A 27,410-nucleotide genomic window follows, 5' to 3' on the forward strand; every position below is an offset into this window, starting at 1 on the left:
TCGGCTTTTGGCAGCATCACAGCAGGCAGAGGCAGCAGCAGGACCCGGCGGCTGCTGCGGAGGATGCGAACTTTCTGCTGGCTGCTGCTCCCGCTGGTGAGTGAGTGCCTGCGGGGGAACCGCTGGGGCGGGGGGACCGCACATCTGGCTCCCGACACTGCCCGCCACAGCTGGATGGCTCTGCAGCTGCCCCACTGCAGCCGGGGTGGGGGAAAGTAGGCAGAAGCTGCGTAACTTTTCTCCTGACAGGGAGCAGGGAGAAAGAAGGAAAAACAAGGAAAAGATTAAGAAGAAAAATATAAAATGAGACAGAGACGTTAGAGGGGAGGAAAGGAAAAACTATCTCTGAGTTAGTGTGTTGACCTAGCTCCTTTCATTAAAATTTTCCAGCCTCAAGATGCTGTTAATAAATGTCTTTTCATTTCGACCTGTTAGAACTGCAGTCTCCAAAGGACAGAAGAGCACCCCTAAATCAAAATGGCTGTAGCAGGGCTTTAGAGGGACAGAAGGGGACCGGTTGCTGTCCCAGCTGTCCTGAGAAAGGCAACTTTGCAGAAGGAGGAGGACTAGAAAGGAATAGTTCCTCCTGATGGATGGGGGACATTTACCTCTTTGAGAGGGCACAGATGTGTTCAGAGCTGAAGGTTTAGGATATCACCAAGCAGGAGCATGAACTGTCTCATGTCTGCTGTGCACTGAGGGCAGCAGGTGAGGTTGTGCCGCTGGACATCAGGGAAGATGGAGGAGCACAGGAACACAATCCAGGCACGGCCATCCCTCCCTGATCTCCATGCTCCACCACTGGCATTGCCTGGGCTGCTTAACAAAAACTAGTGCAAATCCAAGCACAGTCATTTCTCTTCTTTGCCCTCAATCCTCAGCCTCGGGAAGTGCTTGGAACCCTTCCTCGGGGTGTGATTACCAGGGACTCATTAATGCAAACTTTTGCCATTTCCCAGTGAAATGTTCAGTGTGGGCAGGCATTCAGGCTCCTGCTGTAGTCAAGAGGGAGAGAATCACCTTCCCGGGAAATATTCCATCTTGTCCTGAGAAAGCCAGATGGAGCGGGTGCTTCTCTAGGGCCTGCTTTCTCCTGTTGATAATTGTGAGAGCTTCAATGGCTGCAGACTGGTCTTGACCTTTCATTTTGAGAAGGTGAGAGATGGGATGTAAGTTTTCACACCTGCACGACCTCTGGATCTCGCAGTTTCCTCCGTATTTACACAAATCTATGTACAAGGGATAGGTTGTGGGTCCTTGCCATGCAAACCTCGCCAGTGTAGTTTTTCTCATGTGTAATACTGTCCTTTCAGACAAAACCAGTCAGCCTAAGGGTTAGATTGCTACAGGTAAAGTGATTTTGGCATCTGGGCCAGCCTTTTTACACCTAATAGAGGCACAGCTCATTCTTGCAGCTGTTAGCAGAGTGGAGCCAATCCAAAGTGATGTATCGTGCACATCCGTGGGCTGCCATACATCATGTTAATATTGCAGCATATTGCAGCAGGCTGTGCCCATAATCAAAGAAATTCTATCAACTGTGTGATCTACACAGATTTTGGCCTCAAATTGCTGCTCAAATGTGAACATCAACTGCATGTCTGGTGAGAGGCAATGCTCTGAATGTCAGTGGGGTTTAAAGTGTCTCAATCTAGGTCTCTTTGCATGCTCAGGTAAACAGGCAGGGAAGGCCTGAGACCCATAGGATGTACAGAGGAAATAATCCTTTCCTGTTTCAAAGGATCATGTCTGAGCAGAGAAATAATTCCTGTATGAATTCTGCAAATAAGTCATTAATCAATATGAAAATAAACTAGAGGGCTAATCCTGAACACTTCTTCTGTGGAACTGGGTACTGTTACCTCCTATCAGCTCCACAGGGATGTTGCAGGATACAATTTGTGCCTTGCAGAATAGAGTCCTTGACACTAAAAAAAAATACCCTTCACTAGTAATTGACAAGGAACAGAGAGCAGCGGAGGCTGAAATGCCTAAAAATGACTTTTCCTGTCTTAAAGAGTTCAGAGTCTCAGGAAGCAGAGGACAAGGAGCAGAAAAGACTCTGCCTTCACTGCTCTCCCTGCTGTGCTAAACTGCTTTCCTCTCCAAACACCTGCATTTCCCATTTCTGAGAAGGGCTTCAGTCTGATCTAATGAATGGAGGTGAGAATGGCCACTCAGATGGGTCATCACTGGGCTGTACATTCCCTTCAGCAAAGCATTTCTTGTGGTAATGGACATATGGATCCAAACCCATGGCAAGGTGCTGAGCTCCCACTAAAACAAAGCTGGGCGTCTAAATTTCCGTGTTTAGCTAATATTGGCTAATTTGTGCTTCTTCTACCAAGCTGGTCCCTGCAGACTGTAATTCCTCTCCATAGGGATCTGGATGTGTGGAATAATCTGGTTTTGGGTGTTTCTTTAGCCTGGAGGGAGTTAATGGAGGGAGACAGGCTCCTGTACAGGCAGTCACTGTCCTCAAGCAAGTGTCCGAGCAAAGTAGGAGGAATCCTTCCCTGGAACTGCTTGTCTGCTTTCACTGATCATTAAGGGAGGCTTGATGGGCAAATTTAGATTAATCATCTACAATTAACTGTCTAAAATTAGGAATCTGGACTAAAGCTACTCCTTGAGCCTCCTTCAGTATTACTGGGAAGAGATGGAAACACTCCAAGAATACAGATCAATTAAATGAACTTGCTGAAGAACTTCGACTTCCAGGTTTCAGGACTTTGAGATGAGCTGACATGAATCCCACCTGTAGGCAAAAAATGATACAGAAAGAGAGAAATTTCTCTTTAGTTTACAGGAATACTTGCAATAGCAGAAAATGGGGATCCTCAGTTATTAGTGTTCTGTTATTCATCAAGCATTAGTAATAATTAAATGCTCTACCCAGTTTAGCATAGCGCTGATAAATTAATTTTTCCCAAGGTAATACTAATTACACAGGGTTTATAAACAAAATAAATTAGTATGGCTGTGTTGTCTCATAAAGAATACCTATGAGTGGATAAATATGATGATATACATGGATAAATATGTATGGCAAGGGCTGTTCTGTATAAGGTCATGCAGTTGAACACAGTCATATAAATACAGTCCAATCCACAGAGGAGCATTCAATGTCTTGAAAACAATATTGAAAATATGTTCCTCTAAATGACTGTGAGGCAATCAGTGTCTCAACTTCCCCTCTTCCATAGGTAATCGAGATAGAGAGAGAAAACATACATGGAAAATATCCTCTAGGTAGTCATTTCCAGCCAAAAAGACTCCTGAAATAATCTATTTAACTGACTAAAGAGAAAGATTGGAAATGAGGCTTTAGCTTTGGGGTTGGAAGCTTCTGGGATCAGGACTGTGTCAGAGCTGGAAGCCAAGGGCAGGACTTTGTGTGAGAGCTGAATGCACGGCTGGGGACTGGAGTTCTGTCACCACTGGGGTGACCTGGTGCTTTTCAGAGTCCAGAGTGATAAACATAGCTTGGGGATGGTGAAAAAAACCTAAATGGATGCAACTGAGTTTATAAGATTTGAGCTGACTTTTTTTACTGCACAAGAAATCTTTATTTTTTATAGTTTCTTGTCGTTTTCTGACAGAACACAGTTCTACACATATTACCTTATAAATATCCCAGAATTACTTCTAGGCCAGGGCTTGGACAGGAAGGTTTTTTACTGCAGGGACTGGGAATGTAGCTATGAAATGGACAGGAGCTCCTGGAGCTGGGGGTGGGCTCTAGATCCCTCCTAACACATGAGAAAATTGGCTTAAGTGTCGTGCACTCCCCAGTCTCAAAGATTTTTAATTAGCACTTCGCTTTTTGGGAAGGACTTAAGCAGATGGGAGGTTTTGATGAGATATATTCAACAGACTGGGAAGTTTATGAAAAAGGCTGAGGTGTTCTTTTTCTGTTATTCAACCTGTCAAACTTTTTATTTTTTCCATGAGCCTTCCTCCATCCCAAAAGCCTTTCCTGAACATCAAAATTTCACTTGAAAAAATGAGTCTATTTCAAAACATATCCTGATTCTCTGCCCCGTGCCTTCGGCATCCCTGGCAAACTTTTAGGACTAAATGAACACCTCATTCCACATTTAAATGGGATGCAGGAGAAGTCCCTGCTGTGCTTTTCTGTATTCTAAAATACCAGGTGAGTTTTAATCCTCCAAGGAGGGAGTCAGTGTGTGACATGAATGGCAGACGACTTTGTGTGAGGGACAGCTAAAATATTCAGGTGTCAGAGTCATATCAGAAGAGCAGGGGAAGCACAGACAGTGGGAACTGGGAGTACAGGATTGATTTCAGAGCATATCTGAGTTGGGATCTGAGACATGAATGCGAGCTGAGGAGACAGAGGCAAAAAGAACAGTGATGAATATTCTCAGTCAATGATTTATGTACTTGACGCAAAACCTGTTTGTGAGGTTTTAGGATTGCAGGGCACTGGAAGCTAAAACAGATCACTGGAAAGAGCCTTCCAGTTCTTGAAGCCTTCTCATCTTGTCAATGAATTCAGCCAATTCTTCGAGCTTTGATTAATTTTCAAAAAAGACTGAGTGTTACTGCTGGCTCTTTGATCCCGTGGAATTGCTCTTTCAAAGGTGAATAATATATTCAGTGCCCAGCTTTGAAGCACTTCCCTTGTTTGCAGAGAGCATAGAAAATGTCCCTGCTTTTCCCCAAGTGTGCTAATGGACATCTTAATGAGTGAAGATCTGCCTTCTGTGTGACATCTAAATTACAGTTTTTCTACCCCCACAGCACCTTGGGGGCACCATTTTTGGGTGGACCCTAAGAAAGATTGCTTTAAATTAAATTGCACTAAGCATGATATGAGGATGTCACTAGAAATACTCCTCCCAGTCCTTGCTAAATTCCATGTTGTCCGACATAAGTAAATCAAAGCCCAAAGTGCCATTACTTTGATTTTTCTGTTCAGATTTGGGGAAATAAATAAACTATCAGGAAACAGAGGAAATAGAAAACAATGCTATAGTTACTCTCAGTGAATAAGCCACTTAAGGTTTCTGTGCAATAACCTTACAGATGTGAAGAAAATGAAGTCTTAAAGTCAGTGCAAGCCCAGGTTTTTAGCATGCTCATGGTTGTCATAGGTAATTTTTTAGTGTTCGCTGTGTTCCAGGCAAGATTGTTTTAGTGGTAGGGACTAGGAGTCAAAACACCCCTGTGAATTTTGGCTGATCAATAACACTCAGTGCAGTAAAAAGATCTTTTTGTTATGGTGCTCAGGAATGCAAAGCTCAATTCCTTGAGGACTGTCTACAACACTTCCTGAAACCTCTGAGTTTTACGTGTAAATCTTGTGGTGGAGGCATCCCACTGTGATTTCCAGTGAGAGTCAGGCCAGGTTACCGCCGAGGTACTGGGAAATATTGATCCAAGGAATGACGTTTTAAATCAGCCTCCTACTCTTCTCACTGCGGCAGGGAACACTCTGCCAGATTGGACATGCCTGCCTCAGAAAGCTCTGCTCTGCTTTCCTTTTTTATGTTGAGCAGGAGCTACTCTTTCCCTACAAAAACCATCTTTTGAGCAGATGCCTCCCAAATTGCCACAAAATGTCCCTACACTGAATGCAGAGCTCCTGCTTTCTAGAAGGCCCCATCACCCAACCCTCGTAGGCAGATCAGAGCAAAAACTTTTCACTCAAGGCGCTGTGAGTCTAATAGCAGAAAATAAGCCATGGACAACAAATCACAAGTAATGCTCTGCCCACAAGGCTTTTCTTTATGCAATAGTTTAATGTTTTCCTTTTTCTTAATGCCTGAGGAGAGCCATCGAATTGAAGCATTGTCACTACTCTCAATTTCTTGTATATGTGTCATTTTTTCCTTATTTTTTTGTCCAACAGTAGGATTACTTTGAGTGAGGCTGCATGATTATAAATTAATAACACCAGCCTCGTTTTTTCTTCTGATGGGATAGTCTGTAGGCTACATCTGAAATAGGACTTGATGTTGATTTTCAAACACTGAAGTGTCAGTGATATTTAATATCTGTACTGGCCCATAATAAAATGTCTGAGTCCTGTGGTTGTAGCCCTGCCCACCCCAAACCCAGTAACCCAGAAGGAAACAAACTGTGAGCCACTGGTTAATTGCTCTAGCTCTGAGTGCCAGTGGGATCGACTGCAGTACCACCATGGGTATCAAAGAACCACAGAATGGGCTGGGTTGGAAGGGACCTTAAAGATCATCCAGTTCCAACCTCGACATCTTCCACTATCCCAGGGTGCTCCAACCTGGCCTTGGACACTTCCAGGGATCCAGGGGCAGCCACGGCTTCTCTGGGCAACCCTGTGCCAGGGCCTCCCCACCCTCTGAGTATCACTACCCGTTGATCAGGGTTTCCAAAAGAAATCATCAAATCATGTTTTCTGGTGAGTTATCACCATTTTCAGAGGCAGGAGGCAGGACTACATGGACCTGTTTCAGCAATTCCTCTGTTGTGTGTGAAACCAAGGCAGTACCACCTCCCCAGGGGTAGGGTATGAGCTTCCCCAGCCATTGTAAATGAAGAACCCCCCCATTTTTCCAGCAACTCTGATGAATAATGGTGATTGAGGGTCTGGTTTAGCAGGTGTGGATTTACCAAAGGAGAGAAGACAGGAGATGCAGCCTACTTTGAGCAGCAGGAGTCCGGCACACTCACTCAGTGCCCCTCATTCCACCTGTATCAGCTGTGTGTGTCTCTCAGATTAATTTCTGGAGAAAAGATAACTCTTCCTCCACTGAAATTTTTCAGAACTAATTCTGTGTGTTTCTAGGATTCCCAACTTTTCTGCCATGAGGTGGGAGTTAATTTAACCCACTTCTCCTCAGTGCTTTTTTTCTAAGACATTTCAAATTTCGTGGTTTGTTTGCGTTTTGGGTTATGAGTGGCTGCTGCTTTCAAGTCTTTCAGCAGAGGACTCAGTGTAGATAGTAGAGCATCATCTCAAATTGTCATGACTTTTAAACATCAAGCCTAAGAATATTCCAAACACAAAATTATCAGCTGTAACAGAACCCAGGAATTCCAGAAAGTAGAGGGATGGCTTTTTCTCTGTCCAGCTGAATCCACTTTTATGAACTGAAATAGTGAGAGATTTATGGAGCAATTATTTTGTTACTTCTACTCAGAGAATTCATTTGTTATGTGGGCAAACTGCAAAGTGAAATGTCTGGTTAAATGTAAAGTGATGAGCAGGGATTCTATTAATACCTGAAAAATTTCATTTCAGAATTGAGTTACTATAGTTGAAGAGCAAAAAATGCTATCTTCAGAGTAATTCATTCTGATTTATAAAATGTAGTTTGAATTACCCACTGGAGTAATAAAATGCATGGAAAAGCACCATGTCTTAACTTTCTTTTCAAACAGTGCCCCTAATCCTCCTTCTGTTCTAATATTAGCATGGATGAACCCTCTCTGGGGCCTCATAATTAAGACAAGTCTGTCTATGCTACTTTAAAACCCAAATGTTGGCAGAATTTTTAAAGGTTTTTAAAGTTGTGCTCTAATTTTTGCCCCTTAGCAGATATTATTGCTAAGATGGAATAGACTGCATAACTTCCAGTAGAGTTTCTGTGGAGGCTAAAAGAAATCCTGGTTGCTCTGCTCACTGAAAACATTTTGAAGGCCAATAAATCATTTTTCTGAGATTGAAAAGGCAGTGTAGAAGCGATGTTTACATCTGCACTGACTTTTCAAAGTCAGAAGAGGTTAAAATGGCCTACAGTCTTCCTCAAAAACATCTTGGAAAGTCTTCAATCCATTATTTCCCATTAAAATCACTGCTAACTGAGCCCCTGGCTTTGTCTTGAATAGCATAGGTTAGAGAGAAGCAAAAACTCTGCTCTATTCCAGACAAGACTCCCTCTGTCTTGAAGATCCCAATATCCCAAAAGAGGCTTTGGTCCAGTACCCAGCTCTCTGAATACACTTCAGTGGCTTTCTTAACTTGAATATGAGCTTAATTCAGTTTCCTAAAGATGGGTGTGGAGAAGATTTAAGACATCAAATAATTCATCTGAGACTTCAAATAATGCTTTTGAGACTGCCAGATGGGGCTGACAAAATTAATGCAGAGACTACACAGGAGGGCTGAGATACCTTTCAACACCCCAAACAGCACCAACCATTTCTGGGTGACTGAGACCTCCTTGAAATTCCCAAGGGATGCAAAAGAGGCTGAGACAACAAAATCATGTGTAGGCACTGACATTGTTGTTTCTTTCTCAGAATTTATTTGCCTTTGCAGAGGAAATAATTTTGGGATTGTGGAGGATGCAGGACTACAGGGGACATGAAACTTTCTGGAGTGGGAGATGAAGGTCAAGCAAAATACATGACAATAAATGGGACTAAATATCTGTAGCTAAGAGAATGAATTCAGACCCTATTCAACAACTGCTGCCTAGAAATCCGTTTAGCTGTTTAAATGTACCTTAATCTGTGAGATAAATAAATTCCTTAAGCTTCCCAATCAAGTAATGAATTTTTTCTCTTTTCTTCAGCTGTTAAAATGGAAGCAGCTCCTCTGCCTAAGGTGTGTGCAACATCCTCAGATAATATATTCATAGAATTTTTTGATCATTTGGATTAAACTATGGCCAAGACTATAATTCTTTAAATAAATTTATTTATTTTTAGTTGGTTTATGGAGAAGAAATATTTATGCGGTCAGACTGTACGTAAGTTTGGAGAATTTGATGTGGATATCCCCATAGCTGGTGGATTCATCCAATTTTGGCCACATAATTGGTAAATATGTGAAAATCCAAAAAACTGTGAATGTCATTTAAGTTTTCTGTAAATCATAACTGCAAAGGAAAGGGAATAAGAATGCCCAGATTGGAGGAGAGGTGCTGCATGAGCCGACTATTCTGGTACACTGAGGAATCCATCCGGAATGTACACCCAGAAATGTATACAAATTAATAATTGTTTGGGATCACAGACTCCTCCTGCCATTCACATGTTCTATTTGCAAGGGGAAAAGAAAACCCCACAATTTTAGCTGGAGTTTTCACATTTTCAGACCTCAGAGTACAACCCACGAGGTACAAACTGACTTTTCACATTCTGATAATCACAGAAGTTCTTGGGGTTCTTTTTTGTCTTTCTCTCGCCAAGGTTACAGGCATCCATCCAGAATGCAAAATATTCCAGCAGGTGGTCAAAGAGGAGGCTCTCTGCTTGGAACACAATGAATCTGCCTCACCTGATCTTAAAGGTAATGGTCCTGATGGTCATTCCCTGGCCTGGAATGTCTCACGTTACTGAAGTGTTTGGTGTGGTCTTGATTTATATCCAAAACTCCAAAGAAACTCCCTCAGAAGGCACTGAAGACCCTGTTGAGATTATATCGTGTTGGGAATCATTCCAATCTGGTGGAAATGTTATTTGGGGGGAAATAAAAATTAAAGAAAATCCCAAGTTCTTACAAATATTACATTTTTACAATTTAAGACATTATTTGTTTGCTTTTAAAGATTTATTGCAGTGGTTTTTGGAAGTCTATTACATGCTCAGGTATAAATTTTGAAAACTAAAATGAATGTGGAACAAAGCCTGTAAAATATATTTAGAATGCTGTGTAGGGTGTTCCCTCCTGGGGTTTTGGCATTGTGGAAATATGCTTAGAAATAACTCAACAGAAAATTTCAAAATGCTCAAACTCCTTAATAAAATCAGTCATTTTTTTTGCTGGTCAACTTTGCTTAGAAAAATTTGAATCCGCCTCAGTGAGATTTTTCAGTGCCGTGAATTTTAAGATGTTTATTTTCTGCGGAGGAATTATGAGACAAAGACACCTCATGCATTTGGTTGGGATAAAATTATTTAGACCATTTGGAATTTTGCCTTTAGCAGCCTGGTGAAAATCAGAGTCTAATCCCCAAAATATTTCCTCTGTCTTTTATACTCTGCAGTATTCCCAATCACTCTAGTGTTTCATATTCCTCTTCCAGTTTCCTATTTTATTTTGGTGCTATTCCCTCACACACACTTTAACGAAATCCAAAATATCTCTGGGACACATTTTTCACTTAGAACACACAGTAACCCACCCCAAAAAAGTTCTGGTATAAATCAGGCATTTTCAAAAATGATTTGTCACCTGCATTACAGGATGTCATTCCAGGAATCTTCCTCTTCAACACAAAAATAATTACATGGTTTTAGAATGCTCATTGTAGCAAAAGAAATAAAAATCCCTGAGAGTTCTGTTAAACTATTGTAAAAACTACAACCTTGTCAACTTTGGGCTTCTCAAAGCTCCCCTTTCCACCTTTTATTCTCTAGATATGGAAGGACTTTAATGAAAGTCTGTTTTAGTATTTACAGCCTTTCTCAATATATTTTGAAATCAAACGTTAGATCAGGAAATTTATCCCAAATATTTTATCTGGAGGATAAAATTAGACTAAGACAGGTAAAAGACCATTGCTTTTGTTTCAGTTTCCAGGAACTCAATGAGACAAAGAGAAGGACCACAATTTGTAGAGTTAAACCTCAGCAGTCACAGAGAATCTGTGCTGGAATCAATCTGTGTCACAGTTCTTAATCCAAAGTAGCTCCACATTATTCTTGTTGTACAGAGCAGTGTCCAGTGAGTGTCACCAGCAGAGCCCAGGTGCAATTCCTCTCATTTTGGAGCAGATGTATAAAATAGGTCAATGAATCAAGTTCTAAACCCTATTTTTTTTTTCTTCACTGTCTAAAAATTCCTGGATTACTGAACAAGACTTAAATATCTATGGTGTCAGTATTCATAGATACAACTCCTACTGCAGTTGTCTTTATGGAACCTTAGGTGACTTGGACACCACCAGTCTCTTGAAAACCTTGGCATGAAAAATTCCCTTTTCAGCCTCTGCCCTTAGGAATTTCTTTAATATAAATTGTAGAAGTCACTGGAAATAAACCACATCCAAGACTTGAGACATACAGGTTCTCTTCCTACACAAGGTCACACAAATATCATTTTTAACTCCACATTGCCAAATAAAATAGGATTTTAGACCCAGCTCCTCAAATCTACTACAGCCTCTCTAAGAAGGACCATTTCAGTTGCTAAGTGTAAGTGTGGGGGCCACTGCATGTCCAAGGGGGACTGGAATTACCTGACTTTCTTAATTTGACAATTAGCGGCCGAGTTTAGGCTGTAACCATCAGTGAGAGCCAGATATTTGCAGGGTGTGATTCATCCTGTCCTCAGGAGGAAGCCGCCAATATTTGGGATGAATCAGCACTGGAAGTCACTGTTTCTTCCTGCTGATCACAAAGGGAATGTAGCTAAGATTAGCTGAAATATTTGAGACAATTAAAATTACAGCTAATGAATCAGGGCCTCTATTTTTCCCTGGAAAATTGGGTATGCCAGGAATTTCATCCTCACAAGGATGAGGTGAGGATAATGCTGTGGGAGATTCTCAGGGCTATCATTTTAAAAGCCAAAGAGTAACTTTGCTCAGCTGCCGGCAAGTATTGCTTCCACATTTCAGCTCTTGACAACTTTAGTTTTGCCTTCTCATTCATCACAGAGGCAGTAGAAAAGAATCATGAAAGAAAATAACATCTCCCAACCCAAACCTGTGCTTTATACCTGCCTTATGACTCCCTAGAGTTTAGTTCTGGTTACAGCATGATGCTTTTTTTTATTGTTTCAGGCATATTTACATGCTGGCAATTTTTCTGTGCTGCCCCCACACCCTCTTGCCAGCAGCTTGAAGTCTCAGTGTGATGCAGCTGTGACAAAGCTGTGATTCACTGAAACTTCTGAAAACTCTTTTTGGGGGACTCAGAGCCAGTAGCATACCCCATGTCATCAGCCAGAACTCTGCTTTAGGGAACCTCATGAGTTGCAACCACTTCCAGTGATGGTCATTTTTATAATGCTGAGATCTTCTCCTAGTCAGGGATTAATCTAATCCCTTTGGAAATCCATTGGAAAAACGCCATTGATTGCCTAAAACGGGGACTTCAGCCCTTCTTTCCCTTAAGCCAGGTGAAATTGGTAGATTTTCAAACATGAAATAAAGAGGTTAAGGCTGAATTTAAAGTCTGATGTATTTCAGTAGACTGTAATGAGGAATCTCAAGTAATGAGAAAGGAATAATGAGAAATCTCAAGTTCTGATCATTATTCAATATTTTTATTTTGGTGGCTTTTGTTTTGACAATAGAAAAGATCTCCAATCGATTTGACTTTTGGATTGTGTCTGCTTGAATTTCAGGTACCTTCTCTCATGAGATAAGGAGGGGGAAGGTCCAGCTGGAATACCAAGTCTGAGCAAGGATGCATGCAAGGAGAAAAGGAAACCATTCCACTCCTTCATTTGCAGAACTGCTGCGGCTCTTGCATGTGAACGAGTGGGAAAGCCACAGACAATCTCATTATGGAAGATCAAATCTGCGATGTTCTCTGTGTTTTTCTCTATTTAGATGCACTTTTCTTTTTTTGCAGGATGTGCCAGAGATTGGGATGGTTTAACCTGTTGGCCTAGAGCCACTTTTGGAGAAGTGGTTAAAATTCCCTGTCCACGATTTTTTGAAGAATTCACCAGTACCCATGGCAAGATGTTTTTCCTATTCTTTTTCTCCATATTATTTTTTTTTATTTTAAATGAATTCTAGTAGTTGAGGATTCCTTCACATTTTCCTGGTTCACAATGCTGTTATGTCAGTCAGCATTCAGTAATTATCCAGATAATAGCTTGGGGTCAATGTTGGCACTCTTTTTTTTGGTGTTAAGCTGTACTGAATTGTTTAATCCCTTTGCTGATCTAAATATGATGGACAAGCACACCATGCTGCTAAATTTATAAAGGAATATGTCATAGAACCACAGATTTATAAAAATGTACATTAACTAATATTACAAAGAACCTCCTGAGGTCATCCAGTCCAATCCTCCAGTCAGAGCAGGACCAAGATCCAAACTTGTGTGGAGCTTCCAGTCTGGAATAGGCAGCTCAGGGCTTTGCCCACAATCCCCAAATGTGTTGCAAATGTATAATTTGATTTCCTCCGTGGACGGATTGAATTTGCAGAGTTGATTTCCCCTATGAAATGTGCAAGTCCCACTGCATCTCGAAATGATTGGGAACATCTCCCTCAATTTTTTAAAGGATTGATATATAGAATATTGTAATTCTTTTAGCTAATCTTGCTGAACATGACTTAAGCTGTGAGTCTCTAACTTAGGAATCAAAGGGGTAATAAAAAATTATTGCTACTCATCAAAACTTAAAGAACAGCAGCACCACCCTCCCATAATCAATTCTGTGCTGTGTCTCACCTTTGAAGGTTTCCTTCAGAGGAACTGTACACAGGAGGAATATTGGTCAGAGCCATTCCCACCATACACCATTGCCTGTGGGTTTGATGAAGGTTCCAGCAAAGGACCTGAGGATCAGGTGGGTGCTTGATTTCCTGCTTCTGAACATCTCCAGAGCATCCTCTCCTGACTAGCTGGATGCTCCACACATCTGAGTCCTGTCAGGACCCAGTAATTACCAACTTTCAGTGCTAAACTCAAAACTTTAAGGTATATTTAGAGCTCGTTTAACAAATTAGGCTTAACATAAAGCAAGTGAGCAGCAGTCAGCATTTTCATCTCCATCCAAATATCTCCTCTTGGTGTTAAACTCTTGATTAGTTCACTTGTCCAAACTAACAAAGACTTTGGTTCTCTGACAGAGGTGATGTGAATCCTCATCACGCACCCATCTCTCAGGGAAGCCCCACCCACCTGTCCTCAGGGATTTTTTCAGGGAGAATTCCTTTGGATCCCTCCTATTGATTTTTTTTTCCCAGATTTTCTTTGAGTCATAGAAAAATATTTCTTAATTTTAAAGCCTGGTGGTCAACACACATCCTTGGGAGGGAACTTCTGGATGCCATTTAGTATTTCCACACTTTATCTCAGGTGTTCAGTGGAGCAGGAAGTGAATATTTTTCTTATCTGATGATCATCATTGGTGCTCAATTAAGCTCCAGCAGCATTTCTGTCACATCCACATCTTGATATGGTTTAAATTTCCACGTTCCTCCTCATTATACTGGAGTTCATATTTGGAGCTCGATCCACCTCCTATAAATAAGAATATTTGTACTTTGCACTTTGGGGAAGCTAGAAAGATAAATGCTTAAAAAGCTTAAATAAATGCTTAGAAAACTTAAACAGCTGTTAAAAAGCCTTCTGGAAAGAGGCTGGAAATGATCTGAACAGTTCAGGAGGGATGCAAGATTCATAAAAGGATGTGTATTCTGGAGCACAGTTCTCCAGCCCCCATGCAGTTCTCCCACAGGGCTAAGCTCACTCTCCAGGTGGCTTTCTCCAAGCACTCCCTGGATTATGCTAAACCAGGCCTAATTTCAGGCTGGCCTAGGATAAAATCAAGCAAGAAGCTATATTTATATTTCACAACGATAGCAGATTTCAGCACAGAGCTGCTGTCTGTGCTCTGGCTGTGTTTAGTTTGTCATTCCAGTCAAATCCACAAGGTTGGACTACAAAAGGAAGATAAATCAGCAATCTCTGCTGCCCTGCAAACACAGGGAAATGAGAAAAAGTCCCAATTGTATCCTAACAGAACCACTTGCTGTGTACTTTGTATGGGCAGTGAGCACCAATGATGCCTTCTGTATTTAGTTTTTTCACCTCTCCTACAAAAACAGATAAAATGAACTGAAACACTTCATTATTCAGTTAAATAACCTGTTTCCTAATTTTCATCTGTGTTTGGAAAACACTGTACAAAAGATCAGGACTCTTTCAGAAACACCACGATGATTCCTATAATGTCAGGGTTACAAGATCTATTTATGGATCTACTTAAAATTGCTAATCTGCTGCCTTGACCTAGAATTGCAGCCTCTTGGATAAACAGATTTGGGATCAATTAGAGAACAAAGTGTCCACTGGGTTTATAAGGAGGAAATTTGCCTAGGTTCAGAGAATTTAGTTTCTTGGGATTTTAAATAATTAGGTGATCTTGTAGTGAACCAGAATAAAATTTGCATAGTTAAAGCCAAGAAAAAAATCTTTATTTTTCTTAGGACATAGGATTAGGATTTCTAAGGATATAGGTCTAAATTGAAAACAAATGAATTATAAAGAATTTACAGTGCTACAATATACAGCAAGGAATGAACTCTTTGTCCAGAGAATTAAGGACTGTGAGGTGATTTTCTTGGCTTTAACTTTAACCTCCACAACATGATGTAAGTCTTTGTCAATGTTTCAGCATCCTCACCTACAAATGGAGAGTTTTTTTTCTCTTTCAGCTATAGCTGTTTATGAAAATCAATAATTATCAAATCTGGCCTGGGCCTAAAGTGACAGATTCACAAATCTCCCACCAGAAGGTTTCAGTGCTCCAGAGTTTTTATGTACTGACATGAGAAAAGGTAGTTACATATCAATGTTAATATTTTCCTGCTGAACGTGCTCAGAGGGGTCAGAGAGCCTGTGGGTTGTGAAACTTCTCTCCTGTGCAGGGTTAAATGGGATTCAAAGGAAAACCTTTGTTAGCGGTGGAGGGGAAATCCTGAAGCAGATCTCGAGCATGCAAGCAGCACTGAGATTGTGGGACTGACCAGTGAGGGAAATGTGTCCCTGTGGAATGAGCACCCCAGGGTGCATCCTGCAGAACCACCTGCATTGGGCTGTGTCTCCTTTCCCCGCAGAAATCCTATTATTCTGCATTTTGGCGTGTCTACACCGCCGGCTATGCAGCATCCGTGACTTCGCTCATTACAGCTTTAATTGTCTTTGCTGCCTTCAGGTAAATATAAACGGGCCCTTTCTCAGGATGTTTTAAGACATTTTCTCTCAGATCCTCTGTGCTTTTGTTTTGTGGGATTTTTTATGGTTATTTTCTAATCATTCTAAGACATAACATCTTTGATGGCGATGAGTCCTTCTCTACTCGTGCCATGGTGTTTCCCTGCAGATGTTAAAACAATCAAGCTGGGCCGTCTGTTTTAATGTCCTCAATGACACCATCAAGAGGAAATACCCTGACCCTATATCATTATTAACATAATTATTCCTCCACAAAAATGTGAACTCTTTTCGCAGGACAGACTCTGCAGATGTGTCCCATGCCCCTAAACCACAGCTTCCTAAACTGTCCATTCCCTCTGTGAAAGGCCATTGATTCCATAACTGAGAGCTATTAGAAGAGATTTGATTAAATTTAAATGCCTCCTTTGATGATATTGGGTATTAAGAAGTGGATCTGGGGTTTGATTGGAGCAGAGCAGAGGACAGCTCCCTACTTGGAGTGGGTTGGCAGTCACAAAGGTCATGGCCCTTACAGAGGGACCCAGGAGCACGAGGCTGATGTGTCCAAACCTTGAGGGAGATTCCTTCAGCTCAAGGTAGAATGTGCACAGGGCAGCCTAGAGAAAGGGAATCATAGAAATGTTGGGCTGGAAAAGACATTTAAGATCATCAAGTCCAACCAGCCCTTAACCCAGCACTGCCAAGTCCATCACTAACCCACAGCCCCAAGCACCACAGCTAGGTGTGTTTTAAATACCCACAGGGATGGGGACTCAACCACTTCCCTGGGCAGCCTAGGCCAGTACTTGACAGCCCTTTCCTTAAAGAAATTTTCCCTAATATCCAATGTAAACCTCCTCTGGCACAACCTGGGGCCTTTTCCTCTTGTCCTGTCCTTGTTACTTGGGGGAAGAGTCCAGCTCCATCCAGCTGCTCCCTCCTGTCAGGGAGTTGTGCAGAGCCACAAGGTCCCCCCTGAGCCTCCTTTGCTCCAGGCTGAGCCCCTTCCCCAGCTCCCTCAGCTGCTCCTCATCAGATTAATGCACTTTAGGGTAACTGCTCTGGCAGCCATCTCATAACATGTGACTGACACCAATTCAATCTCTCTGTGACCCAAAAGGGGCTGAAAAGCCTGTTGCAAGCTTGTTCAACTTTAAAAAAAAAGTTATTTAAAATAATTAAAAGGTATTTTCATAATCCAGCCCAAGAGTCCCACAGTTATTCTCTGCTTCTGGCATCTCCTTTAAATGTGTGGTGATCCAAGGACAATTATCCCTGAGCTTTTTTTAGCTTAAACAGGTACAACTGCTCTGCTCCCTGCTGTCTCACTGCCTCTCAAACAGTGACAGATCATTTATTGCTTTGCAAGGTATCTCCAGTCTCGTGTGCTCCTGCTTGACTTTTCATAAGACCATGAGAAATTTTTCTCAAAGAACTATTTATATTTTCTCTTTCCATGCCAGAAAATTCCACTGTACACGGAATTACATCCACATGCACCTGTTTGTCTCCTTTATCCTGAGAGCAGTTGCTGTTTTCACCAAAGATGCTGTTTTGTTTGCAGATGAAACTATGGACCACTGCCTCATGTCAACGGTACTGAACTTCCCCTCTCTCTCACCCTTGGCTGAACATTTAATTCTTTACCTGAAGGCAACATGGAGATCTTTTCATCCTATTTCTCCTATTGCTAAAACAGAAATCTTTAAACAAACTACATGATGTAAACCCAAAGACCAAGTGCTAAGGCTGAACTCAGCTTTGATATTTAACGTCTGTTGACTCTAATGAAACTCTAACGATTTCTACCAGTAAAAGAATTCAATCTGTAAGAAAAACCCAGTATTTCCCTTTCAAAAATCTGAAGTCAATTCAAATTATGGAACCCCAAACCTACAGAAATTTTGTTATTTCTTCATTCTTGCATGGTAACATTGAATTTTGCATACATGTCTAAAGAAACCAGACATAACGAGAGTAGACCTAAAAGGTTTTTCTTCCTCTGCACTTCCAGGTTGCTTGTAAGGCTGCTGTGGCATTCTTCCAATTCAGTATTTTAGCCAATTTCTTCTGGCTTCTTATCGAAGGGATCTACCTGCAAACCCTGCTGCTGCTGACCTTTGTTTCCAACAAGAAGTTTGTGTGGTGGTTCATATTTACTGGCTGGGGTTAGTACTCCCTTCCTCTTTGTGCCATTCAGTATTTTTGGTTGCTTGCAGAACTGGATCAAATCTGTGTTTTGAGGTAAAAGGAGCCTTCAAAGGTGCCACTTTTCTGAGGGAAGTTGCCCGTTCATCCAGTAATGCTACATCAAAGCCACACCAATTTATTGCCTTTTATATTTTAGTTATTTACACCATGGTGGTGATTTATCCAGGCCTCAAGAGGATGAGTGATATGGCCAGATAATATCCTAGAAATATGTTTAATTCCTCCACTGACTAAAGAAGTTTGGGTGATTAAGTTGGCAGAATTTGACAGATTAATCTTAAATCATGTGAGTCCAAGCCTAGGAATCAAGCAATTCTATTTTTCTTTTATTTTCAAGAGATCTCCTGGTTTTAAGGAATCTTTTGATGTTACACAGCAATCTAAATTCTCTCTAATAAAATTACATCTCTTCATAATGGGAATGTGAAACCCACAAGATTTCTTTCACTGTTCAGAATTATTGTGACTCTCAGATACTCCCCCGTCTCATCTTGGCTGGTCTAAAACACAGGCACCCAAACTGAGCAGTTACAATGACATTTTTTGACTTAGAAGTGAAATCCAAATTATCCTGAATAAATATTAATTTATCCTTCACCTTCGGATTTTTAGACTTTATTTAATGTAATTAAATTTTTTTGGAGCTATTCCAAATAGGATTGTCTGAAAGTAGACTCTCAGCCCTTGATTAATCATGGACAACTTGAGATAAGAAGGCAAACAACTCAATTAATAATGTGATAATCCTCATCTCCTTTTGTAATCAATGGAAGGTGAGAGACACCTCAGGGGTAACTCAGATCTCAGGTGATGTGGAGGTAAATATTTCTTTTCATTAATTAAAAAGCCAACTTGAATTTAACATGGTCCCACCTTAAAGGACTTGAGCAAAGGGCTAAAATTGGGAAGGACAAATTCTGCACCCTTCCTACAGAACTCAAATGATACTTAGAAAGAAATTACCTATATTTCTATAGATTCCTCAGTGAAAATGTCACCTGTTTCAGATTGGAGTGCCTTTTGTGGCAGCTTTGAAAGTCACTCAGTCTTTGGAGATTCAATTCCACAGGAGGAGAGAAAAAGCAATTTCTAGTTTATGGACCTTCTTAAAAAAACACATGAATGTAGAAGGATAGAACGATAAGCAGTGGTAAAATGAGGCTGGAAATCACTGGACCCTGGATTCAGTTAAATTTTCATGGAATTCTTATCCACTGGTTGGTCTAGGGTGATTAGTAGAGTCCTTAGGACAAAAATGTGAACTCTTCCAGCTGCTGTACAAAGAGAGTTTGTTGGCCACAATTCATAAGATGAAAGAGCCCCAGCTAAATAAATGCTTACTCCAGTTTTACAAGTGCTTTCAATTCCTATCCAAACCTTCAAGTAATTCTTAGCTTTTTATTTCTGAAAATGTAGTTTCACAGCATCCCCTGTTCTCCTTTGTTATGATTTCATTCTCCTGTCCTTTTATTCCTTTCTTTTTTCCTTTCCCTGAACTGCAAATTAAATTCTTTCATAAAGTTATTGAAAATTGTCTGACCCATAATTTGACCTTTAATCCAACTGTGAACCTATTGGAATAAAGATTCCATGGGACATGATATTCAAACCAGCTATTGTGTTCCCGTTGATTTGCTCAGGAGCTCCCACTGCTGTGATGTTTGCTTGGGTCCTCACACGAATCCACCAACAAAACACTGGGTAAGTCAGAGCTTGGATAAGGAAGACAAGAGCATCCCATTTTTTATGGTGTTCTGTTTTTCTGAGGGGGGAAAAAAGATGTATAGAAAAGAAAGAAAGGAAAAACCCCTCATGCTCCAAAGTTGCACTGTAATTTTTACAGCTTGTACATAAGTAAGGGAGAAAATACTTTAAGTCTTGTGATTTTTATGTCCATACATGGGTTAATAAACCCTGGAAATATCACATAAACTATTGAAATTTCATTTAAGTTCCCTAATGCCCAGTCCTTGAAATAATTATATTTCAAGAAAATTGCTGCTTCTGTATAAAGTCAACCATAAATTACTAACCCTAATCTCTTCAAATAAGAACTTCCCAAACAACCAGCATTAAGTCTTAGGTAGTTCCTTCTTTTGTTTGCACTCAATTATTTGATTTTATTTTATTTTAATCTTTTTAAGTGAGATTCAGATACAAAAGCTGTCCTGTAGGCTTTCAGATCATTTCACATCAGCTGGAAAAGGCACTATTTTATACCTACCTGCTCAGAACTCAGGAGAGTTGAGAAAGAAGTTGAGTTGAGAATGGTAAGAAGAGCAGGAAAGAAGCCTGAAAACACAAATGTGTATTTCTTGACTTTGTTTTGCTTCTTCAATCTGTGCTTCTTGCTGATTAAATTTTCTTTAGATTGGACTATACAGAAACCAGGGACATTTAGACAGCGATTTAAAACTTAGTGTCCACCACTTTCCTTTCCTGTGGCAGAAGTGCTTTTGTGTGTTGTGGGAAGCTCTCATGGGAAAGATAAAAAACTGGTTTTATTTGTTGTTACAGATGTTGGGATGATGATGAAAATGGAGTGGTGTTATGGATTATCAAAGGCCCCATCCTGCTAACTGTATTAGTGAGTATTTTAATTTCCCCTTCAGTTTCTGTGTACAGATAATTTTATCTAGTGTGCTTTTAAAATGAGTTCTTATGGTCATAAGGCAAAAAAATCTCCCTTATCCAGGAATTTATACCACCTGAATTTAGAGAGGGAGCAGTCTGGTTTTTAGGTCTGTATCTTGTATAATCCCTGTCATAAACAATGAAGAGAACAGGAGGCACTTTTTAGACCATTTAAAATCTGCAAAGTTCTAACCAGAAGTACAAGGCATTAATGTAAGACATCAAATGATATTAAGATATGTAGGTCTACATTAATTCAACAGAACTTCCATCATATTTTATGCAACTATATATTGGTGGGAAAGATGATTATTATTTCTGAAGCTATTGATTCGAGCTGAGAACAGATGAGCACTGGTTTACAGCAGTGCAATTCCTAAAAGTGGGGATTTTCAGTTATTTGTATCAACTGAAGGTAAGTCCTGGTTTGTAGTAAATTTACAGATTTTGTCTTGTCTTCACAGATTAACTTTATTATATTCATTAACGTGATCAGGATTCTAGTCCATAAATTGAAATCCCAAGAGGGAGGAGGGAGACATTCAAGCCACTTTGTGTAAGTATTTCTGTGTCTCTTGGTATTCACCTGCTCTATCTCCTAGAAGACATTTTTTATGGGTAGGAGAACAGAAAGTTCTACTCCTCCTCTAATAGAAAGAGAAGAAATGACAACACGAACGTTCTTTTTCATCCCAAATATCACATCTTGCTTTTTCTTCAGGGCAAAAAGGGTGAGGTCCATATGCTGGGGACAAAGAGCAAAGTAAAATATACAGCATGAAACTTCAAAAGCTTGAAAGTGTAAAAACTAAATGCCAGGTGATGCATCCGTCTCACTCCCAATCCTTTCTGCACAAATGGCCACACAGAGAAAGATGCAGATAATTTCCTTTAAATTCTTTGCAGTAACAGGATACAATCTGTAACCAAACCTAGTCCTGACTGCTTAAAAACCCCTTCACAGCCGTTGGGGATCCCACCAGTGCAGTCAGAGGACATTTCCATAACTTCTCTGGATGCAGCTGCCTCCATTTGAAGCTGTTCTCTGTGGATGCTAGGAAGGGCTGGCAGAGGAATTTTCCTGTGAAACTTCTCTTTCTCATGAGAGGGCAGTTAGAGAAATGCAGCTTCTCACAGCTTCTCTGTGAAAGCTTTCATTCTCATGCGAACTGGACAGACAACAGTTTGAGAGAATGTAAACCATTTTTATACCTGCAGGTTGTTGTGAGAACTGGGAAAATTATTTTCCTTCTTGAAGAGTAATATTTGGAACTGGGTGTCTTACTGCTCAACCTATCACCTTGAGAGGGGGTGGGTCAATAAGCCAATCATGTAATTTCTCTTTTGGGAACCATGCTATAAACGGTATGGGTGATTAAATGAGGTCGCTTCAGCCACATGAATCTGACCTGGACTTAAGTCGTGATTTTCGCCGTCTCTCTGGGGATAACAGCGACAGTTCTCTGAATGCAAAAAAGTTGCACCATATAATTGCTGCCACTCACTCCATATCTCTAACATTGTTCTTTAATTCCTGCTTTCCCAGGCGACTTGCAAAATCCACATTGCTTTTGATCCCCCTCTTTGGGGTTCACTACATTGTGTTTGCATTTTTCCCAGAGAGCACTGGTCTGGAAGCTCGGCTTTATATCGAGCTGGGCCTGGGCTCATTTCAGGTAAGACGGACAAAATATTTAACAGCCCTGGGATGTCTGGTCTGTAACACCACACTTCAGGCCGGTTGTTAGAGCAGGATTTATTAATGTGTCCAATTTCAATGCACACATCCCATCTCACTCCTTCACAAGCTCTTCTGTTGCTTGCTCTTTTATTATTTGAAATCTCTGAGTCAGACTTCATATTAATAATCACCAAATAAGTATAATATCTACCTTTATTGAATAAAAATGACAGAATGCCATGAAGACCGGTCTGTGGATTAAGGTGAACTGATTGAAAATGATTTCACACGTAATAATGATAAGAGGGATGGTAAATAAGAGTTTATAACAACCTGCTCTGCCCTCACCCTTCAGGGGTAGTGAACCATGTCAGTATTTCATTGTTTATTTTGCTGTATCACTACTCAGAACAACATCATGGATTTGAGATGGTCAGGACCAGTGTATAGTACATTTTGTACTGAACAGCTGAGATCTTTTCCCTTCCCCTTTCCTCTGTACCCCACCACAACTTGTCCACATTGACATGTGTTGCAAATGACCCCTCTTCCATGCTTACCTTATCTGAGGGAGAATTAGTTTGTGGGATACAATAAACAGCAAATTAATCCTTGTTGTCTCTGTACAAAGGCAGTAATAAACATAAAATGTCACCAGTCCACTGAGGAATTTAATTCTATTATGAAAACTCAATAAATAGTGTCACATTGCCTGAACTCCAATAGAAAAATGGAAAATATGCATTCTTTGTCTTACACAAACTGTGACTGAAACCTGATGTCTGTCATTGATTCTGTATTTTAAATCCTTATGGTTTTTCTCCCTCTACCCCCTATCCTCCTGCCCTAGGGTTTTGTTGTTGCTCTCCTATATTGCTTCTCAAATGCAGAGGTGAGTAGCAAGTACATGAGATTATCAATCTGTTGAGTTTAAAACTCAACAGTTCCCTCTTGTTTTTTAATTTCTTTTCCTATTTTCAGAACAGATCTGTCTTTGATCTGCTCCTGCAACCATGACATCCCCATATCTTTTTTGTCCCTTGTTACCTTTGTTGACTTTATTTGTATTCATGCAGTTCTGACAGGAGGACACAAAATAAACTTTGAAGCAATGACCCTTTAAAAATGGTTGCTGAGTTTCCTCTCAGGGGACTTCTCTCCTGGTTTATTTTTGATAGCTATCATGATGATAAGTCAATGGAAATCTTGTAGAGCTCTTCACTTTCTCTATGTTTATTTTCTTCTAGTGATTTTCTTCATTTCCCACTTCCCATTCTTTTTCCCTTTCCCCTTTCCTTTCTCCTTTCCTCTTTCCCCATTTACTTTTTCTCCTTTCCCTTTCCCTTTTTCCTTTCCTCTTTCCCCCTTTCTGTTTCTTCTTTCCCCTCCCCTTTTCCCTTTTGTTTTCCCTTTCCCTTTTCCAGGGCATCTTGTACAATCAGGAGTTTTGTTCAAACCCTTTCTTCTCTGGTTTTATAACACCGGTAGAATTTGGATAAATTCCCTGCAGTAGAGTGTAGTGAGCTTATCATTCAAAAACCTCACTAAATTTGCTGGAGCTTTCTCCAAAAGAGCAGAACAAATAAAAACTGATGAGAAAACATAGAACCACATCTCAACCTCAGAAAAGTGAGTGTGTTAGTTGAGAATTACACATTAATGGTGCCTCAGTCTCTGCAGTGGCTTAAACTTGGACAATTCTCATAGAACAAGGAATTATTAATGTTGGAAAAGCCCTCCAAGACCGTCGAGTCCAAGCTGTGCCCAAACCCCACCTTGTCACCAGCCCAGAGCACTGAGTGCCACATCCAGCCCTTCACTGGACACCTCCAGAGATGGGGACTCCAAACCTCCCTGGGCAGCCCCTGCCAATGTTTGACAACCCTTCCCATGAGGAAATTCCTCCTGCTGTCCACCCCGAGCCTCCCTTGGCCCAGCTTGAGGCCGTTCCCTCTCCTCCTGTCCCTGTTCCCTGGGAGCAGAGCCCGACCCCCCCGGCTGCCCCCTCCTGTCAGGGACTTGTGCAGAGCCACAAGGTCCCCCCTGAGCCTCCTTTGCTCCAGCCTGAGCCCCTTTCCCAGCTCCCTCAGCTGCTCCTCACAGGATTTACTCTCCAATCCCTTCACCAGCTCCATTGCCCTTCACTGGACACACTCCAGCACCTCACAGGAAAGGCTAAATGGAGGTGCAAGCAATCCTACCCAATGACGAATAATTCCTAAAATATGTTTGTTACTTAGGAAAACAATTGATATTGGCCATTCCGAGAGAGTGCCTTCAAGACTCAGCTGTAAATACAGAATGTGCTACTTCCAACCTGCCTTCTGTATCACAGACTCCTTGCCAGCAGCCTTTTAATTGCTTCAGCAGCCTTTTAATAGCTTGCATAATGTACCTCACAGCACAGAAATCCAGTAGGTGTTGAAAGCAGGACAGGCAGAGCCTGATCTTTGGCCCCAAAACGAAGCTGGGCTGGCTTCTGTCCATGTTCCTTAGGAATAACTGCTCCTGGAGCAGCTTGGCCACTCATTACCGCTTGGCAGTGCATCTGTTGTGGTTCCCTGCAATCATAAAAATTAATTATTATTTTCTGTGTGTGTGTGTGTGTGTGTGTGTGTGTTTTTTCACAGTTTTTGAGTATCTGTGACAATGTGAGAGACTGTGCTGCTTCCAGGCAAGGTGTTATCAGTATGGATGAAACTGAGGAGTGCTGGAGGGCCTTGAGTTTGCTGGGATAGTGCGGGAACACTGAATTGGTGGAGGAAATCTCTCTTTTATTTTTTAGATTCTTGGAAGATCCAGAGACCCATCCATGAAGTTGTACACAGGGGCTGTCTGTGTGTCTGTGTGGTGAACAGGGAAAATTAAGGCAGAGTAGGAGCCACCAAAATGATAAATATTGCCAGTGACTTTCCCTGATGTCCAAATGTACTTCTGCATGCCATCCTCTGAATTTTTGAAATTAAATTGATTTATTTTCAAAATGAATAAGGACAGAGTTCAAATTCTTCTAAAAATGTGTTAAGGTTTAATCCTGACTTATCTGGGCTAAGTACTCAGGTAGACTTTTGGGCATATTTTACCTTCAGTGTTCAGTAAATTTTTCTTTGTTTGTAACTTCCTACAGGTTCAGACTGAGCTGAAGAAACAACTGTGCAAGTGGCAGTACCAGGAATACCTGACCTTCACCCACAAACACGGGACCTTGTCCAGAGAAACCAGCCCAGTCAACCACGTCACTCAGTTATCCCTGCTGGACAAAAACAGCCCCAAACGGAGAACCTCTGTGTCCCAGGACGGTGTCACCACTGTCTGAGCAGGGCAAATTGCTGTGACATTGTGATATTGTGATGTGCTATCCAGAGGTGGCCAACTGGATCCTTTGTGGCTTTCCATAGTGTCAGGAGCCTCCTGTAAATTCCTTGTCCTGAACAGGAGTTGCTTTTCTCACCTGGTACAGATCTGCATCACAACTCTGATTCTTTCTCTCCTGAAGCATAAAATCCCCTTTGTTTTGCTGTGAAAAGCCAGACTTTGAGCTGGAGTGAATCAACAGGTTAGCATACACCCCCCCCTACATTAACTCCTCCCAGGCCCAGCATGTTTGTCATATCTTTGTTAGCATTTCCCAAAATTTCCAGTTTTCAAGACCATGATTCCTAACCATCATTTGAAAGGGTTATTTGGTGGCCAGGCTTTGCCATAATGATTTCTGGTGTTTTACGACTTGTTTTGAGGTGTCTTGAGACAATTTAATGGAGATGAGGCACAGAAACCTGCCAAGCACTTACCTACAGCAAAGCAATCTGCTTTAAAAGGAATCTCAATATGTCTTCAGTGACACAAACAAGTGACACAAAATATCTGCTTGATTTTTTTTTCTTCTAAGCCTGTTGAACAGAGACTAAATTAGGCCAGAGGATCCCAAACCCTTTCTTGTCCAAAGGAAAATATGGAGCAGAGGAATATTAGGCAGATGATGTGTGAAGGAATAAATTAGAGCAAACCCAATGCCAGGTGCTAGCTGGGGTGCCTTGTGCTCAGAATGACTTACAGACCTACTCTTAGCGCCCAGATGTCGGTTTGTGTGGGACAGACGTTCAAAACCTTGAAGATCAATCAGTGAAACACCCAATTAAACTGTACTTTTGTGCTTTTTTGAGGACATGCCTTTAAGAACTAAAGTCTCAGTCCCGCCCAGCGTTTCTCAGCTCATTATCACTGCACTCAGTGCAGTTTCAGGGATCAGGATGCACAGCCCGGCAGTGACGTCTGGTGAAGCAAAATCTGGTCTGGTGAAGCAGAGTGAACCAGAGCCATGCTTGCACCATTCTTTGGGTGACCTTCCTCTTTCTTCAGGACTGAGCTGGACTCGACCTCAGCCTTTCCAGAAGCAAAGAAAAGGCACTCAAGGTACACAAGATGGGTCAAGCATTCCCAGGAGAACCTGCATCAGGCTTGGAAGCACTGCTGGAGACCACAGCCATTCACTCACACTCTGAGCTCCAGTGTCAATTTAGCTAAAACCCCCAGTACTCCAGTCCCTCAGTTTGCTCTGCTCTTGGTTAATTATTTAGGTCAACAGACATTTGACTCCTGGAAACCTCTTTGCTGATTTAGGTGCTTCATCTCTAGTTCTATTAGAGCAGAGATGAACAGTCCAGGTTCTATAAATTCGATTCAAATAAGTTCTTTACTAATTAGGCATTTAACCCATCTGCCCACAATCTCATATGTTCATTATAAGGAGTAATTTTGTCTATTCTGACTTTCTTATCAGCATTGTTTGTAAAAGTAACCTCTGTTCCTGTGTTCTGTTGCTGAGCATAGTAATGAGAATTTGGATACAAAATGTATGATGTCCATTCATAAAATGCAAGTGGAAATTACAGCTGCTGTGAGTTTGTACATTTAGTTTATGTCAGTTTGGATATTTCATTTGAGTTTGCACATTTAGTTTGTGTCCGTTTGGATATTTCATTTGAGACTTTATAAAATAAAAGGTTACTAATCCTGAGGAGCGCTAAAATTTCTTGGATAAAGATTTGATTTGGGCTGTGAAAAGAATCCTGATCCCTTT

General features: G+C 41.1%; 1 protein-coding gene across 4 annotated transcripts; it reads left to right on the top strand.

Moving 5' to 3' along the window:
- Positions 1–17: 17 nt before the first annotated feature.
- On the top strand, positions 18–27,347 carry LOC125330383 (vasoactive intestinal polypeptide receptor-like). 4 transcript variants are annotated; one of them, XM_048313471.1, is made up of 12 exons: positions 18–96; positions 9,145–9,244; positions 12,478–12,585; positions 13,320–13,429; positions 15,705–15,802; positions 17,268–17,400; positions 17,819–17,972; positions 19,656–19,716; positions 20,533–20,602; positions 21,114–21,205; positions 22,196–22,325; positions 25,458–27,347. In XM_048313471.1, the coding sequence occupies exons 1-12, from the start codon at positions 64–66 to the stop codon at positions 25,644–25,646; spliced, it is 1,278 nt and encodes a 425-aa protein (XP_048169428.1). In that variant the 5' UTR covers positions 18–63; the 3' UTR covers positions 25,647–27,347. The 4 variants fall into 4 exon arrangements, with proteins under 4 accessions (XP_048169428.1, XP_048169583.1, XP_048169675.1 ...); XM_048313718.1 differs by lacking the exons at positions 18–96; positions 15,705–15,802 and adding exons at positions 12,248–12,383; positions 23,181–23,222 and having other exon boundaries at positions 9,159–9,244; XM_048313626.1 differs by lacking the exons at positions 15,705–15,802; positions 17,268–17,400 and adding an exon at positions 23,181–23,222.
- The last annotated feature ends 63 nt before the right edge of the window (positions 27,348–27,410 follow it).

The sequence above is a fragment of the Corvus hawaiiensis genome, chromosome 1 (genome assembly GCF_020740725.1).
Source record: "Corvus hawaiiensis isolate bCorHaw1 chromosome 1, bCorHaw1.pri.cur, whole genome shotgun sequence".
NCBI classification, from domain to species: Eukaryota; Metazoa; Chordata; class Aves; order Passeriformes; family Corvidae; genus Corvus; species Corvus hawaiiensis.

What these genes read in the sequence shown, in the direction of transcription:
- LOC125330383 (XM_048313471.1), top strand. Translation starts at nt 64, where the DNA reads ATGCGAACTTTCTGCTGGCTGCTGCTCCCGCTG. An exon ending in GCTGGCTGCTGCTCCCGCTG is followed by an intron (nt 97 to 9,144) that starts GTGAGTGAGTGC and finishes TCTCTCGCCAAG; the next exon opens with GTTACAGGCATCCATCCAGA. An exon ending in AGAATTCACCAGTACCCATG is followed by an intron (nt 12,586 to 13,319) that starts GCAAGATGTTTT and finishes TCACCTTTGAAG; the next exon opens with GTTTCCTTCAGAGGAACTGT.